Raw genomic sequence first — 20,413 nt, forward strand, 5'->3', positions numbered from 1 at the left:
ACAGACCTGACACTGCCATTATAGAATATACACGTATACACAGACCTGGCACTGCCATTATAGAATATACACAGACCTGGCACTGCCATTATAAAATATACACGTATACACAGACCTGACACTGCCATTATAGAATATACACGTATACACAGACCTGACACTGCCATTATAGAATATACACGTATACACAGACCTGGCACTGCCATTATAGAATATACACGCATACACAGACCTGACACTGCCATTACAGAATATACACGTATACACAGACCTGACACTGCCATTATAGAATATACTCGTATACACAGACCTGGCACTGCCATTATAGAATATACACGCATACACAGACCTGGCACTGCCATTATAGAATATACACGCATACACAGACTTGACACTGCCATTAAAGAATATACACATATACACAGACCTGGCACTGCCATTATAGAATATACACAGACCTGGCACTGCCATTATAGAATATACACGTATACACAGACCTGACACTGCCATTATAGAATATACACGTATACACAGACCTGACACTGCCATTATAGAATATACACAGACCTGGCACTGCCATTATAGAATATACACGTATACACAGACCTGGCACTGCCATTATAGAATATACACGTATACACAGACCTGACACTGCCATTATAGAATATACACGTATACACAGACCTGACACTGCCATTATAGAATATACACGTATACACAGACCTGGTACTGCCATTATAGAATATACACGTATACACAGACCTGGCACTGCCATTATGGAATATCAGGGCTGTGGAGTCGGAGTTGGAGTCGGAGTCCGTGCTCATTTTGGTGTAGTCGGAGTCGGAGTTGGAGTCGGTATAAAATGGACCGACTCCGACTCATAAAATATATAATAAATTGGGTACAGTAGTTCAATGCAGGATGTGCTGAATATTTTTTCATAGGAGTTTGGGAAAGTTATGAAATGTCCTATAAATGGCTGTTATATTCCTGATCTAAGGCTACATTCACACACAGTGTTTTTCCTGTGTTTTTTGAGGATACGTTTTTCAGCTGCATAAGCTGATCATCTTTTTAAAAAACTGCATCACCTGAAAGGTTTTTGAGCTCATAGATAATGTTTTCAATAGCAAAAGCAGATTAGAAATCTGCTCTATCCATTTATCCATATCTGTCTATCCATATCGTATCTGTACCAAAAAGAATGATAACCGGGTAGTACACCAATATATATTCTGTTCTATCTAAATATCTTGATTATTGGATCATAAAAATGATTAAATGTCTGAGGTTCACATTGTACTACAATAAATTTTTCACTTAAATATAAGCAATATGTGTGGGAGTCGGAGTCGGAGTCGGAGTCGTGGAGTCGGAGTCGGAGTTGGAGTCGGAGTAAGGGAAATTGAGGAGTCGGAGTCGCAAGTTTGGCTTACCGACTCCACAGCCCTGTGGAATATACACATATACACAGACCTGACACTGCCATTCTAGAATATACACGTATACACAGACCTGGCACTGCCATTATAGAATATACACACATACACAGACCTGACACTGCCATTATAGAATATACACGTATACACAGACCTGGCACTGCCATTATAGAATATACACAGACCTGGCACTGCCATTATAGAATATACACGTATACACAGACCTGACACTGCCATTATAGAATATACACGTATACACAGACCTGACACTGCCATTATAGAATATACACGTATACACAGACCTGACACTGCCATTATAGAATATACACGCATACACAGACCTGACACTGCCATTATAGAATATACACGCATACACAGACCTGACACTGCCATTACAGAATATACACGTATACACAGACCTGGCACTGCCATTATAGAATATACACAGACCTGGCACTGCCATTATAGAATATACACGTATACACAGACCTGGCACTGCCATTATAGAATATACACTTATACACAGACCTGGCACTGCCATTATAGAATATACACGTATACACAGACCTGGCACTGCCACTATGGAATATACACCTATACACAGACCTGACACTGCCATTATAGAATATACACGTATACACAGACCTGGCACTGCCATTATAGAATATACACGTATACACAGACCTGGCACTGCCATTATAGAATATACACGCATACACAGACCTGGCACTGCCATTATAGAATATACACGCATACACAGACCTGACACTGCCATTATAGAATATACACGCATACACAGACCTGACACTGCCATTATAGACTATACACGCATACACAGACCTGACACTGCCATTATAGAATATACACGTATACACAGACTTGGCACTGCCATTATAGACTATACACGTATACACAGACCTGACACTGCCATTATAGACTATACACAGACCTGGCACTGCCATTATAGAATATACACAGACCTGGCACTGCCATTATAGAATATACACGTATACACAGACCTGACACTGCCATTATAGAATATACACGTATAAACAGACCTGACACTGCCATTATGGAATATACACGTATACACAGACCTGGCACTGCCATTATAGAATATACACGTATACACAGACCTGGCATTGCCATTATAGAATATACACGTATACACAGACCTGGCACTGCCATTATAGAATATACACAGACCTGGCACTGCCATTATAGAATATACACGTATACACAGACCTGGCACTGCCATTATAGAATATACACGCATACACAGACCTGGCACTGCCATTATAGAATATACACGTATACACAGACCTGGCACTGCCATTATAGAATATACACGCATACACAGACCTGACACTGCCATTATAGAATATACACGCATAAACAGACCTGACACTGCCATTATAGAATATACACGCAAACACAGACCTGGCACTGCCATTATAGACTATACACGCATACACAGACCTGACACTGCCATTATAGAATATACACGTATACACAGACCTGGCACTGCCATTATAGAATATACACAGACCTGGCACTGCCATTACAGAATATACACGTATACACAGACCTGGCACTGCCATTATAGAATATACACGTATACACAGACCTGACACTGCCATTATAGATTATACACATATACACAGACCTGGCACTGCCATTATAGAATATACACGCATACACAGACCTGGCACTGCCATTATAGAATATACACGTATACACAGACCTGGCACTGCCATTATAGAATATACACGCATACACAGACCTGACACTGCCATTATAGAATATACACGCATACACAGACCTGACACTGCCATTATAGAATATACACGCATACACAGACCTGGCACTGCCATTATAGAATATACACGTATACACAGACCTGGCACTGCCATTATAGACTATACACGCATACACAGACCTGACACTGCCATTATAGAATATACACGTATACACAGACCTGGCACTGCCATTATAGACTATACACGTATACACAGACCTGACACTGCCATTATAGACTATACACGTATACACAGACCTGGCACTGCCACTATGGAATATACACAGACCTGGCACTGCCATTATAGAATATACACGTATACACAGACCTGGCACTGCAATTATAGACTATACACGTATACACAGACCTGACACTGCCATTATAGACTATACACGTATACACAGACCTGGCACTGCCACTATGGAATATACACAGACCTGACACTGCCATTATAGAATATACACGCATACACAGACCTGGCACTGCCATTATAGAATAAACACGTATACACAGACCTGGCACTGCCATTATAAAATATACACGTATACACAGACCTGGCACTGCCATTATAGAATATACACGCATACACAGACCTGGCACTGCCATTATAGAATATACACGTATACACAGACCTGGCACTGCCATTATAGAATATACACGCATACACAGACCTGACACTGCCATTATAGAATATACACGCATACACAGACCTGACACTGCCATTATAGAATATACACGCATACACAGACCTGACACTGCCATTATAGACTATACACGTATACACAGACCTGGCACTGCCACTATGGAATATACACAGACCTGACACTGCCATTATAGAATATACACGCATACACAGACCTGACACTGCCATTATAGAATATACACGCATACACAGACCTGGCACTGCCATTATAGAATATACACGTATACACAGACCTGGCACTGCCATTATAGACTATACACGCATACACAGACCTGACACTGCCATTATAGAATATACACGTATACACAGACCTGGCACTGCCATTATAGACTATACACGTATACACAGACCTGACACTGCCATTATAGACTATACACGTATACACAGACCTGGCACTGCCACTATGGAATATACACAGACCTGGCACTGCCATTATAGAATATACACGTATACACAGACCTGGCACTGCAATTACAGACTATACACGTATACACAGACCTGACACTGCCATTATAGACTATACACGTATACACAGACCTGACACTGCCATTATAGACTATACACGTATACACAGACCTGGCACTGCCACTATGGAATATACACAGACCTGACACTGCCATTATAGAATATACACGCATACACAGACCTGGCACTGCCATTATAGAATAAACACGTATACACAGACCTGACACTGCCCATTATAATGTATACACAGACCTGGCACTGCCATTATCATGTATACACAGACCTGGCACTGCCATTATAATGTATACACAGACCTGGCACTGCCATTATCATGTATACACAGACCTGGCACTGCCATTACAGAATATACACGTATACACAGACCTGACACTGCCCATTATAATGTATACACAGACCTGGCACTGCCATTATCATGTATACACAGACCTGGCACTGCCATTATAGAATATACACGTATACACAGACCTGGCACTGCCATTATATAATATACACGTATACACAGACCTGGCACTGCCATTATAGAATATACACGTATACACAGACCTGGCACTGCCATTATAGAATATACACGTATACACAGACCTGGCACTGCCATTATAGAATATACACGTATACACAGACCTGGCACTGCCATTATGGAATATACACGGATACACAGACCTGACACTGCCATTATAGAATATACACGTATACACAGACCTGGCACTGCCATTATAGAATATACACAGACCTGGCACTGCCATTATAGAATATACACGTATACACAGACCTGGCACTGCCATTATGGAATATACACGGATACACAGACCTGGTACTGCCATTATAGAATATACACGTATACACAGACCTGGCACTGCCATTATAGAATATACACAGACCTGGCACTGCCATTATAGAATATACACGTATACACAGACCTGGCACCGCCATTATAGAATATACACGTATACACAGACCTGACACTGCCATTATGGAATATACACGTATACACAGACCTGGCACTGCCATTATAGAATATACACGTATACACAGACCTGGCACTGCCATTATATAATATACACGTATACACAGACCTGGCACTGCCATTATAGAATATACACGTATACACAGACCTGGCACTGCCATTATAGAATATACACAGACCTGGCACTGCCATTATGGAATATACACGGATACACAGACCTGACACTGCCATTATAGAATATACACGTATACACAGACCTGGCACTGCCATTATAGAATATACACGTATACACAGACCTGGCACTGCCATTATAGAATATACACAGACCTGGCACTGCCATTATAGAATATACACGTATACACAGACCTGACACTGCCCATTATCATGTATACACAGACCTGGCACTGCCATTATCATGTATACACAGACCTGGCACTGCCATTATCATGTATACACAGACCTGGCACTGCCATTATCATGTATACACAGACCTGGCACTGCCATTATCATGTATACACAGACCTGGCACTGCCATTATCATGTATACACAGACCTGGCACTGCCATTATCATGTATACACAGACCTGGCACTGCCATTATCATGTATACACAGACCTGGCACTGCCATTATCATGTATACACAGACCTGGCACTGCCATTATCATGTATACACAGACCTGGCACTGCCATTATCATGTATACACAGACCTGGCACTGCCATTATCATGTTTACACAGACCTGGCACTGCCATTATCATGTATACACAGACCTGGCACTGCCATTATCATGTATACACAGACCTGGCACTGCCATTATAGACTATACACGCATACACAGACCTGACACTGCCATTATAGAATATACACGTATACACAGACCTGGCACTGCCATTACAGAATATACACGTATACACAGACCTGGCACTGCCATTACAGAATATACACGTATACACAGACCTGACACTGCCCATTATAATGTATACACAGACCTGGCACTGCCATTATCATGTATACACAGACCTGGCACTGCCATTATAGAATATACACGTATACACAGACCTGGCACTGCCATTATATAATACACACGTATACACAGACCTGGCACTGCCATTATAGAATATACACGTATACACAGACCTGGCACTGCCATTATAGAATATACACGTATACACAGACCTGGCACTGCCATTATGGAATATACACGGATACACAGACCTGACACTGCCATTATAGAATATACACGTATACACAGACCTGGCACTGCCATTATAGAATATACACAGACCTGGCACTGCCATTATAGAATATACACGTATACACAGACCTGGCACTGCCATTATGGAATATACACGGATACACAGACCTGGCACTGCCATTATAGAATATACACGTATACACAGACCTGGCACTGCCATTATAGAATATACACAGACCTGGCACTGCCATTATAGAATATACACGTATACACAGACCTGGCACCGCCATTATAGAATATACACGTATACACAGACCTGACACTGCCATTATGGAATATACACGTATACACAGACCTGGCACTGCCATTACAGAATATACACGTATACACAGACCTGGCACTGCCATTACAGAATATACACGTATACACAGACCTGACACTGCCCATTATAATGTATACACAGACCTGGCACTGCCATTATCATGTATACACAGACCTGGCACTGCCATTATAGAATATACACGTATACACAGACCTGGCACTGCCATTATATAATACACACGTATACACAGACCTGGCACTGCCATTATAGAATATACACGTATACACAGACCTGGCACTGCCATTATAGAATATACACGTATACACAGACCTGGCACTGCCATTATGGAATATACACGGATACACAGACCTGACACTGCCATTATAGAATATACACGTATACACAGACCTGGCACTGCCATTATAGAATATACACGTATACACAGACCTGGCACTGCCATTATAGAATATACACAGACCTGGCACTGCCATTATAGAATATACACGTATACACAGACCTGGCACCGCCATTATAGAATATACACGTATACACAGACCTGACACTGCCATTATAGAATATACACGTATACACAGACCTGGCACTGCCATTATAGAATATACACGTATACACAGACCTGGCACTGCCATTATGGAATATACACGGATACACAGACCTGACACTGCCATTATAGAATATACACGTATACACAGACCTGGCACTGCCATTATAGAATATACACAGACCTGGCACTGCCATTATAGAATATACACGTATACACAGACCTGGCACTGCCATTATGGAATATACACGGATACACAGACCTGGTACTGCCATTATAGAATATACACGTATACACAGACCTGGCACTGCCATTATAGAATATACACAGACCTGGCACTGCCATTATAGAATATACACGTATACACAGACCTGGCACCGCCATTATAGAATATACACGTATACACAGACCTGACACTGCCATTATGGAATATACACGTATACACAGACCTGGCACTGCCATTATAGAATATACACGTATACACAGACCTGGCACTGCCATTATATAATATACACGTATACACAGACCTGGCACTGCCATTATAGAATATACACGTATACACAGACCTGGCACTGCCATTATAGAATATACACAGACCTGGCACTGCCATTATGGAATATACACGGATACACAGACCTGACACTGCCATTATAGAATATACACGTATACACAGACCTGGCACTGCCATTATAGAATATACACGTATACACAGACCTGGCACTGCCATTATAGAATATACACAGACCTGGCACTGCCATTATAGAATATACACGTATACACAGACCTGACACTGCCCATTATCATGTATACACAGACCTGGCACTGCCATTATCATGTATACACAGACCTGGCACTGCCATTATCATGTATACACAGACCTGGCACTGCCATTATCATGTATACACAGACCTGGCACTGCCATTATCATGTATACACAGACCTGGCACTGCCATTATCATGTATACACAGACCTGGCACTGCCATTATCATGTATACACAGACCTGGCACTGCCATTATCATGTATACACAGACCTGGCACTGCCATTATCATGTATACACAGACCTGGCACTGCCATTATCATGTATACACAGACCTGGCACTGCCATTATCATGTATACACAGACCTGGCACTGCCATTATCATGTTTACACAGACCTGGCACTGCCATTATCATGTATACACAGACCTGGCACTGCCATTATCATGTATACACAGACCTGGCACTGCCATTATAGACTATACACGCATACACAGACCTGACACTGCCATTATAGAATATACACGTATACACAGACCTGGCACTGCCATTACAGAATATACACGTATACACAGACCTGGCACTGCCATTACAGAATATACACGTATACACAGACCTGACACTGCCCATTATAATGTATACACAGACCTGGCACTGCCATTATCATGTATACACAGACCTGGCACTGCCATTATAGAATATACACGTATACACAGACCTGGCACTGCCATTATATAATACACACGTATACACAGACCTGGCACTGCCATTATAGAATATACACGTATACACAGACCTGGCACTGCCATTATAGAATATACACGTATACACAGACCTGGCACTGCCATTATGGAATATACACGGATACACAGACCTGACACTGCCATTATAGAATATACACGTATACACAGACCTGGCACTGCCATTATAGAATATACACAGACCTGGCACTGCCATTATAGAATATACACGTATACACAGACCTGGCACTGCCATTATGGAATATACACGGATACACAGACCTGGCACTGCCATTATAGAATATACACGTATACACAGACCTGGCACTGCCATTATAGAATATACACAGACCTGGCACTGCCATTATAGAATATACACGTATACACAGACCTGGCACCGCCATTATAGAATATACACGTATACACAGACCTGACACTGCCATTATGGAATATACACGTATACACAGACCTGGCACTGCCATTACAGAATATACACGTATACACAGACCTGGCACTGCCATTACAGAATATACACGTATACACAGACCTGACACTGCCCATTATAATGTATACACAGACCTGGCACTGCCATTATCATGTATACACAGACCTGGCACTGCCATTATAGAATATACACGTATACACAGACCTGGCACTGCCATTATATAATACACACGTATACACAGACCTGGCACTGCCATTATAGAATATACACGTATACACAGACCTGGCACTGCCATTATAGAATATACACGTATACACAGACCTGGCACTGCCATTATGGAATATACACGGATACACAGACCTGACACTGCCATTATAGAATATACACGTATACACAGACCTGGCACTGCCATTATAGAATATACACGTATACACAGACCTGGCACTGCCATTATAGAATATACACAGACCTGGCACTGCCATTATAGAATATACACGTATACACAGACCTGGCACCGCCATTATAGAATATACACGTATACACAGACCTGACACTGCCATTATGGAATATACACGTATACACAGACCTGGCACTGCCATTATAGAATATACACGTATACACAGACCTGGCACTGCCATTATAGAATATACACAGACCTGGCACTGCCATTATAGAATATACACGTATACACAGACCTGACACTGCCCATTATCATGTATACACAGACCTGGCACTGCCATTATAGAATATACACGTATACACAGACCTGACACTGCCATTATGGAATATACACGTATACACAGACCTGGCACTGCCATTATAGAATATACACGCATACACAGACCTGGCACTGCCATTATAGAATATACACAGACCTGGCACTGCCATTATAGAATATACACGTATACACAGACCTGACACTGCCATTATGGAATATACACGTATACACAGACCTGGCACTGCCATTATAGAATATACACGTATACACAGACCTGACACTGCCATTATGGAATATACACGTATACACAGATCTGGCACTGCCATTATAGAATATACACGCATACACAGACCTGGCACTGCCATTATAGAATATACACAGACCTGGCACTGCCATTATAGAATATACACGTATACACAGACCTGGCACTGCCATTATCATGTATACACAGACCTGACACTGCCCATTATCATGTATACACAGACCTGGCACTGCCATTATCATGTATACACAGACCTGGCACTGCCATTATCATGTATACACAGACCTGGCACTGCCTTTATAGAATATACACGTATACACAGACCTGGCACTGCAATTATAGAATATACACAGACCTGGCACTGCCATTATAGAATATACACGTATACACAGACCTGACACTGCCCATTATCATGTATACACAGACCTGGCACTGCCATTATAGAATATACACGTATACACAGACCTGACACTGCCATTATGGAATATACACGTATACACAGACCTGGCACTGCCATTATAGAATATACACGCATACACAGACCTGGCACTGCCATTATAGAATATACACAGACCTGGCACTGCCATTATAGAATATACACGTATACACAGACCTGACACTGCCATTATGGAATATACACGTATACACAGACCTGGCACTGCCATTATAGAATATACACGTATACACAGACCTGACACTGCCATTATGGAATATACACGTATACACAGATCTGGCACTGCCATTATAGAATATACACGCATACACAGACCTGGCACTGCCATTATAGAATATACACAGACCTGACACTGCCATTATAGAATATACACGTATACACAGATCTGGCACTGCCATTATAGAATATACACGCATACACAGACCTGGCACTGCCATTATAGAATATACACAGACCTGACACTGCCATTATGGAATATACACGTATACACAGATCTGGCACTGCCATTATAGAATATACACAGACCTGACACTGCCATTATAGAATATACACGTATACACAGACCTGGCACCGCCATTATAGAATATACACGTATACACAGACCTGGCACTGCCATTATCATGTATACACAGACCTGACACTGCCCATTATCATGTATACACAGACCTGGCACTGCCATTATCATGTATACACAGACCTGGCACTGCCTTTATAGAATATACATGTATACACAGACCTGGCACTGCCATTATGGAATATACACGTATACACAGACCTGGCACTGCCATTATGGAATATACACGTATACACAGACCTGACACTGCCATTATAGAATATACACGTATATACAGACCTGACACTGCCATTATAGAATATACACGTATACACAGACCTGGCACTGCCACTATGGAATATACACCTATACACAGACCTGGCACTGCCATTATAGACTATACACGTATACACAGACCTGGCACTGCCATTATAGACTATACACGTATACACAGACCTGGCACTGCCATTATATTATATACACGTATACACAGACCTGGCACTGCCTATTATCATGTATACACATACCTGGCACTGCCATTATCATGTATACACAGACCTGGCACTGCTCCAAGCCCTGTAGCCCACCCTGCCACCCCTGTGTCTTCTTACCTCCTCGGTGGCAGTAGGGCAATAGTATACCACAATGAGGGTCGTGAGAACATTCATGACCAGCCCGACCATGGTGATAGTGTTGGGTGCCAGCCATAGGGGCACCTTCTCCACCAGCCAGTTCCAGTAGACCTGCATGAGGGGCTCCAGCAGGGAGCGACCGGCCACGCTGTACTTGTGCTCCTCCAGCCGCTTCAGCTGCTGGGCCGTGAGCGGCTCCGGTAAGCACAGGACACCGGCCATCCTGTGCTGCCTGCAGTCCGGTGTCGCTTCCTGCTCGCAGACGTACGCTTCTTCCCCTCCCTGCGGGCTCAGGGGCCGGAGCAGAGTGATCGTCTCGGGAATGGAGCAGCTCCTGTGCAGCGTGATGTCACGGGATGAGCTGGAGCCTCCCACCGCCGCGCTGGGCTAACAGGAAGCTCGGCGCCGTGTGCCGGACCTCCGTGCTGCACTACAGCCGGGTGACATGGCACTGACGGGCTTTCCGTGGGACTGGATGGTGCAACAATCTGAGGTTAAGTCCAAGGTCACACATCTGTGCGGCATCTGGTTGTAGGCTGTAATTCAAATGTACCAGACCAAAACCCGTTTCCTTAGGTAACAACTGTATATGTACAAACTGGCTGCTACACCGATGATCTCGTGGGATCAGTTGTTTGGTTTTCTTTTTTTTAGTGCTGCCATAGACATGAATAGGCGAGTCTCCTCAGCAGAAACTGACGCATGCTGTGATTTTTAGGCTATGTGCACACTTTGCATTTTTGCTGCTTTTTTAATGCAGTTTTTTACAGTACCAGCAAAGTCTGAGATTTCGGAAATCTCATGCACACTAGTGATGAGCGAGCACTAAAATGCTCGGGCGCTCGTTGCTCGGGTCAAGCACAATGGGTACTCGGACAGAACAACGAGCCCAATGTAAGTCTATGGAAGACCCGAGACCTGAGCATTTTTACTGCGATCCCCCCCGGGGGTCCTTTTAAGGTGTGAAAACATCAGAAAATGGTGGAAACACTGCTCAAATGACACGGGGACATCATGGGGATCGCCCCTTGAAGCATTCCTGACTCCTAGTTCACCGCTCTAAACTATTTTTTCAGAGTTTCATGCCATTTTTACCAGTGCACCAAAAAACATAATATTAAGGGCCCCACGACGATCTCCCGTGGAGAGCTGCCACATGAGCTGATGCGACCGCTCTCCAGGGGCTCCAGCGATACAGTGACGGAAATAACCCTCTGCGCTGTATAACTCACAGGAGTTCACCTGTGACTTACAGCAGCACTACAGCGTGGGAATTTTCTCACGCAGCAGTACTGCCATAAAGTGAACTCCAATGATACATTGTGGGAGGGTTATCTCTGGTCAGTGTGTCATTGGAGGCCCTGTAGAGCGGTCACATCTGCTGATGTGACTGCTCTAAAGGGGAGATCGTCGAGGGACTGCGTCGAAAAGGTGAGTATAGGTTGGTTTGTATTTTTAAATTTTTTGCAGGTGATCGATGGCTTCACTAGGATCTGGGCGTACAATAAAAATGAAAAACCGTGTCATGTTTTATTTCATTAAAATTCTTTTTTCTGGCTGTCTTTTTTTAACCCTTTAGTAATATAAGATTAATAACGGATAGGCGTCTTATTGACACCTCTCCATTATTAACTGGGCTTAATGTCACCTTACAATAGCAAGGTGACATTAACCCCTTATTACCCCATATGCTACCGCTACACGGCAGTGGGAAGAGAGGGGCTAAGTGCCAGAATTGGCGCATCTTAGAGATGCGCCATTTCTGGGGCTGCTGTGGGCTGGTATTTGTAGCCGGGGGGGGGCAATATCCATAGCCCCTTCCTAGGCTATGAATATTAGCCCGAAGCTGTCTGCCTAGCCTTTCTGGCTAAAAAAATAGGGGGACCTCACGTCATTTTTTGGGGGGGGGGATCCCCCTATTGTAATACCCAGTAAAGGCTATACAGACAGCTGCGGACTGATATTCATAGCCTGGGAAGGGGCCATGGGTATTACCCCCTTCCCAGGCTACAAATATTGGCCCCCGGCCGTCGGCTTTTCCCCTCTGGCGCAGACAATTGTGCGGGAACCCACGCAATTTTCCGTTTTTTTTTTGTTTTTTTTTAAATATATATGGCTATATAACAATTTTCTGCACCAGAGGGGGATTGCTGACGGCCGGGAGCCAATATTTGTAGCCTGGCAACGGGGCTATACCCATGGCCCCTTCCCAGGCTATGAATATCAGCCCACAGCTGTCTGCATAGCCTTTACTGGCTATTAAAATAGGGGGGCCCCCAAAAAAATGATGCTGCGGGGGTGGGGGCAGTGTTGTCACAGGGATCTACTTCTCTGACTAACCTTAAACCTTGTGCTTATTTCTCTAAAAAAAATTTCTCAGGCTGAGAGGCATTAAGACGTAGATAATAGAGAACTCTTAGCAATCAAGTTGGCGTTTGAGGAATGGAGGCATTCTTTGGAGGGGGCGGCTCACCCCATCACTGATCACAAAAACCTAGAGTATATTAAGTCTGCTAAAAGATTGACTCCTAGACAGGCCTGTTGGTCTCTTTTTTTCCCAGATTCCAATTCTCTATAACCTCTTGTCCAGGGTCTAAAAACGTGAAAGCTGATGCTTTGTCACGTAGTTTTGAGCCGCTAACCGCCCCTGATCCACCATCCTCCATTTTTTTAACCCAATTTCGTTATAGCCGAAGTATCGTCGGAATTGGAACGGGAGATTGTGGGGGCTCAATCTTTAGCTCCAAGGTCCAAACCTGAAAACAAATTGTTTGTTCCGCAGCATTTACGCACCAAGCTCCTGCGGGAGTTCCATGATTCAAAACTGAGTGCCCACCCAGGTATTTCGGCCACAAGAGAGGCAGTAGCTAGAGTCTTTTGATGGCCTTTAATGGCTGGGGAATTGGTACCTCTAACAGTTCCTGATAGACCATGGACTCATCTGTCCATGGATTTTATCACCGACCTCCCTCTTTCCAGAGGTAATACCGCTGTGTGGGTGGTGGTGGATAGGTTCTTCAAACAGGCCCATTTTTTACCCTTGTCCTCATTGCCCTCAGAGCAGACCTTGTCCAGACTGTTTGTGCAACATGTGCGCTTGCATGGTGTGCCGACGAATGTGTCTGACAGAGGTCTGCAGTTCGTCGCTAAATTCTGGAGGGCGTTTTGTAAGAAATTGGGGATTACTTTGTCGTTTTCTTCTGCCTATCACCCTGAGTCTAACGGACAAACTGAATGTACTAATCAGTCCCTGGAGCAAATTCTGCAGTGCTTGGCCTCTACTAGGCAGAATGAGTGGTGTGATGCTTTACCTTTGGCTGAGTTTGCTTTCAATAGTCGTGTGAGTCAGTCCACTGGTATGTCTCCCTTTCTTGTTACCTATGGGTTCTGTCCGCATTTTGGGGAGTATTCTCGTCTGGACTTGGGTTGTCCTGGGGATGAGAGTACCGTACAGCTTCTAAAGGTGCTGTGTGCTGAGGTTCGTCATAACATCTCCAAGGCTCAGGGGAGATACAAGTTTTTTGCAGACAAGAAAATGGTCTAAGGTCCAACATTCCAGGTAGAGGAGAAGGTATGGTTGTCCACTCGTAATATAAAATTCACGGTCCCATCAGCCAAGTTGGGTCCGAAGTTCAATGGCCCGTATGAGATCGTGGAGATTATTAATCAAGTGGCTTGTAGATTACGTCTCCCGGCTTCGTTGAAAATTTCCAACGTGTTCCACAAGTCGCTGTTGAAGCCTTTGGGAGCTGTTGAGGAGAGTTCTTTGTCCGCCATTCCTCTGGTATTGGTGGAGGGTGACTTGGAATACAAGGTGGGACGCATTATATATTCCCGTTGGGTGCGTCGTACACTGCAGTATTTGGTACACTGGAAGGGGTATGATCCAGAGGATCGGTCAGGTGCCCGAGCCCATTCGGTGCATGCCGATCACCTGGTCTGGGCATTTTATGCCAGGCATCCTGGGAAGCCTGGGGGTCCAGTGGCCCCCCTGTTGAGAGGGGGGGTACTGCCATGGTTTGCTCAGGAGTTCTTTGACAGTGCTTCTAGGGTTAACACCATGTGGCCTCTCTTTGGTTGGGGAGAGCTCCTGATCTATGCCCGTTGTCAGTTATACATCCAACCTTGGGTGAGCAGCTGACCCTGTGAATACCTGTCTGTATTGCTTGTATCTGTTTGTGTGCTTGTGTATGACCTGTGTATGGTCTGTTCCCCGTTTTGCATTGTCTCCTGATTCGGTACTTCTCGTGATACTCCTGGTTTTGATCTCTCCTTTGTCCCCCGACTGTCTGCTCGTTAGTCCCTCTGGTACCTTGTATCTCTCTCTGGTTTCTGTCCCCGGCTCATCTCTTACCATGCTATTTGTCTGTCCCCTTGGCTAACGCGCTGTTCTTTGGTCTGACCTCGGCTCGCCTGACACTTCTCTGGGCTTCCCCGACTCCTGGCATCATCCCTGGGAGTTCAGGATCTAGCCCCATCTCCAAACCACTCCCACAGTGGTCACGTGCTGCAGGTCCTGTCCACCTGCAGGCGTGCTCACAGCAGCATCCCACATTACAGCAGAAGTTCCCGGCTTTCCCAGCACATCTCTGGACACTTGTACAGTCTCAGGGGGTAAGTCTGTCACGGTGTTGTTTTATAATAAATACTTTTTGGCCTACCGTATTTTTCAGACTGTAAGACACAGCGGACCATAAAACGCACCCCAAATTTTCAGAAAGAAAATATGGGAAAAAATTTATGTGTCAAATGCGGGTGCGTCTTACAGTCCGAATTCAGCTTACCCGGGGGGCATCAGCAGCGCTGGTGGAGCGGGGTCACAGGGAGTGTTCGATGGTCTGGCGATATGACCCCCATTCCAGACTGGTGCAGCAGGTGTGGTGGCCTCCGGGAAATCCCATCCCAGGTTGGTGTGGCAGGTTCGGCGGTGGTTTTCTGTGGTGCGGGGGGGCTCCGCTTGTATCTTGTAAAAGCCCGGAGGCCCCGCATATGCATTGCTGTGATGCGGTGGTCTCCAGGAAATCCTTTCCCAGGCTGGAGTGGCAGGTTCGGCGGTGGTGCTCTGCGGTGTGTGGGGGGCTCCACCGGCATCTTGTGAAAGCCCAGAGGCCCCGTATATCCATTGCTGCGATGCAGTGGCCTCCAGGAAAATAGCCGCTGGGGGCGGCGCATGCTTAGATTGAGATCTCGTCAACGAGATCTCGTTGCCGAGTTCTAAAAAAAAACGGTATACTAAAACAGGACCCCGCAACGGGGCAACTTATTTTTTAAAAACCTGTATTTGCATTTCGTAAAGCCCAAAATTTAGGTAATCTAGTGACTGCTACAGTGCAAAATCAAAATGGAAAGGCAAGATCTGTTAAAGGGCTAAGAATTTCATTACAAACATAAATAAAAATATAAATAATCAAATAACCACAGACATTTTTTTCCAACAAAGACCAAAAGGTTTTTGTAGGCGTGGTCTTTGCTATGGTTGTAAAAATACTAATGGTACTCAAAAGATGTTCAAATAAATTGCTAGCTCTGATAAGTCCACAACCTTTAAACTCAATGAATTTATAAACATGCCATACAAAGGAAGTCATTTGCCCGTATGGTAAACTACTGTATTTATTGTTGTCGGTCCGAATTAGGGAACATATTTATAACATCAAATGAGGTTTTAAAGGACATCCCTTATCGTGTCATTTTTTCATTAAACATAGCCAATCTATTATAAATACTGTATTTTTAGGTTTAGGAAACATTCCTAGAAATTGGAGAGGGGGCAATTATGTTACGTTCAAGTCTAGAAGTGAATCCAAATGGATTTTTAATGTAAATACTTTAGTCCCTAATGGACTGAATTTTGATATTGAACTGTTCACTTTTGAATACAGTATGTGGACATTTAATTGTAATTTTTCCTAATTTCACAAAAAAAAATTGTAACTTTCGACAAATTTGTCAATTATTTACACAATTTTTAAATAATTATATTAAAATTGCTTTTAGTACGGGGGGGGCATGTCCTGATATCAGCGTGAGCGGTCGTGTAGCTGCGGAACTCTCTCCGGGCACATAAGACTAAAGGTTGAAGCATGCTGCATCAGCGCTCAAATACCTTACTAGATGGGCCCCAGGAGATCCAGGTACCCGGCATTGTCTGGAGCGGCGTCCGCGGGTTCCGCGACGGCTCTGAATGCCTTCCTCCTCCGGGATCAGGGCTCCACTGGAGTTGGGGCGCCATTTTTCCTCATGGAGGAGGCGGCTCAGAAACAGGCAGAGGACGCTGGGGTTGTTATCCGAGGTACTGGTGAGAGGTCTTCAGGCCATGCTGACACTGGGCTACCTGGGGACATAGCTCCACATTTAAATGACACTCCAAACTTGTGCTGCCCTGCTGGATTATTGCAAGAGCCCTATTCTCCTGGCCAGCATGCTGCGGTCCTGGGAGCTGTGCAGCATGCTGTGGGGAGAAGCCATTTTCCTCCCCCACCTGATCAGTCTGAGCCTACAGGTCCCTTACAACAGATCACCCACACATTCTCATATGGCGGGGAATGGATCTCAGGGAAATAAAGGGGTCTCTGCCCCTCATAGAGAACCTCCTAAGTTAACCCCTAATAATACCTGAACTAAAGATGGGAGCGATTATTTGGAGGGGTCCTCTGATGAAGAGGGTGACCCCTCGGACTATCATGTACCCCCACAGTGGCTGAAGTTCCTCTCTCGTTTCCCTTCAAGGAAGAACTTTAAGGCTGTGTGCACACGATGCAGATTTGCAGTGGTTCCGCAGCGGATTTTACCGCGCAGAAACGTTGCATATCCGCATTGTGATGTACAGTAGCCTTTAAATCAATGTAAAAAAAAAAACGCTGTGCAGACGCTGCAGATTTTTCCATGCGGTTTTCCCACGGTACAAAATCCGCAGCATGTTACTTCTTTTGTGCGGTTCTCCATCTCCCCTGTCACCAAAACCGCAGGGGGAAAACCGCGATGGAAAACTGCACAAAAACCGCATGAAAAATGGAAGAAATCCGCAGGAAAAATGCAGGTCATTTGACCTGCGGATTTCTTCCATTCTGCGCGGAAAAATCTGCAGGGCCAAAAAGTCCGTCTGCACTCAGCCTAAGGCATTAATAACGGAGGTCAAGACACTTGCAGGTCAGAAACTGCGTGCGTGCGACAGGACCTGCAGCTTTTAGCAAGCAGAATTGATTCTTTGGAAGGAGAGCATGATAAAAGATCCCATGTGGCTTACTTACAGCAGACTTCTATTATGCAGCAGAAGCAGGTTCAAGTAGAGGATTTGGATATCAGGGGCAGGAGGTGTAACATTAGAGTGAGGGGAAACCCTGAATCAGATGGACCAGAAAATGTTAATATAATTCTTCAGGAAATATTTGCCTCCATCGTAGGGTACCGTTACACTTAGCGATGCACCAGCGATCCCAACAACGATATGGATTGCTGGTGCATCGCTAAGTGGTCGCTAGTGAGCTGCCACACAGGCAGATCTCACCAGCGACATAGCGGGGGGGTCGGGGGTCGCTACTTACCTGTCAGACGCGGTGACTTAACATGGACAAAACAGAATTCATCATCTTTCCCCCATCTCATGTGACCCCCCCCCCAACGAACCTATCCATTACAGTAAATGGCTGCCCACTCTCCCCAGTCCCACAAGCTCGCTGCCTCGGGGTAATCCTTGACGCTGATCTCTCCTTCAAACCACATAGCCAAGCCCTTTCCACTTCCTGCCGACTTCAACTCAAAAATATTTCACAAATCCGTTCATTCCTCAACCAAAAATCTGCAAAAACCCTAGTCCATGCCCTCATCATCTCTCGCCTTGACTACTGAAACCTCCTGCTCAGTGGCCTCCCCTCAAACACTCTCGCACCCCTCCAACCTATTCTAAACTCTGCTGCCTGACTAATCCACCTGTCCCCCCGCTATTCCCCAGCTTCTCCCCTCTGTCAATCCCTTCACTGGCTCCCCATTGCCAGAGACTCCAGTACAAAAACCCTAACCATGACATACAAAGCAATCCACAACCTGGCTCCTCCATACATCTGTGACCTCGTCTCCCGGTACTTTCCTGCACGCAACCTCCGATCCTCACAAGATCTCCTTCTCTACTCCCCTCTTATCTCCTCTTCCCACAATCGCATACAAGATTTCTCTCGCGCATCACCCCTACTCTGGAACTCTCTACCACAACATATCAGACTCTCACCTACCATCGAAACCTTCAAAAAGAGCCTGAAGACCCACCTCTTCCGACAAGCCTATAACCTGCAGTAACCACCGATCGACCAAACCGCTGCATGACCAGCTCTACCCTCGCCTACTGTATTCTCACCCATCCCTTGTAGATTGTGAGCCTTCGCAGG

The 20,413-nt window shown here is 44.7% G+C and overlaps 1 protein-coding gene across 1 annotated transcript in view; it reads right to left on the reverse strand.

Annotated features, from left to right (window-relative positions):
• The window catches only part of CHPT1 (choline phosphotransferase 1), a 150,423-nt gene extending 137,924 nt beyond the window's left edge, over positions 1 to 12,499 (reverse strand). The window contains exon 1 of the mRNA XM_073545007.1: positions 12,012 to 12,499. Coding sequence (XP_073401108.1) covers positions 12,012 to 12,254 — 243 coding nt within the window. The 5' untranslated portion in view covers positions 12,255 to 12,499. The remainder of the gene's footprint in view (positions 1 to 12,011) is intronic.
• Positions 12,500 to 20,413: the final 7,914 nt, after the last annotated feature.

The sequence above is a fragment of the Dendrobates tinctorius genome, unplaced genomic scaffold (genome assembly GCF_039654945.1).
Source record: "Dendrobates tinctorius isolate UK_male_01 unplaced genomic scaffold, ASM3965494v1 ptg000139l, whole genome shotgun sequence".
Taxonomy (NCBI): domain Eukaryota; kingdom Metazoa; phylum Chordata; class Amphibia; order Anura; family Dendrobatidae; genus Dendrobates; species Dendrobates tinctorius.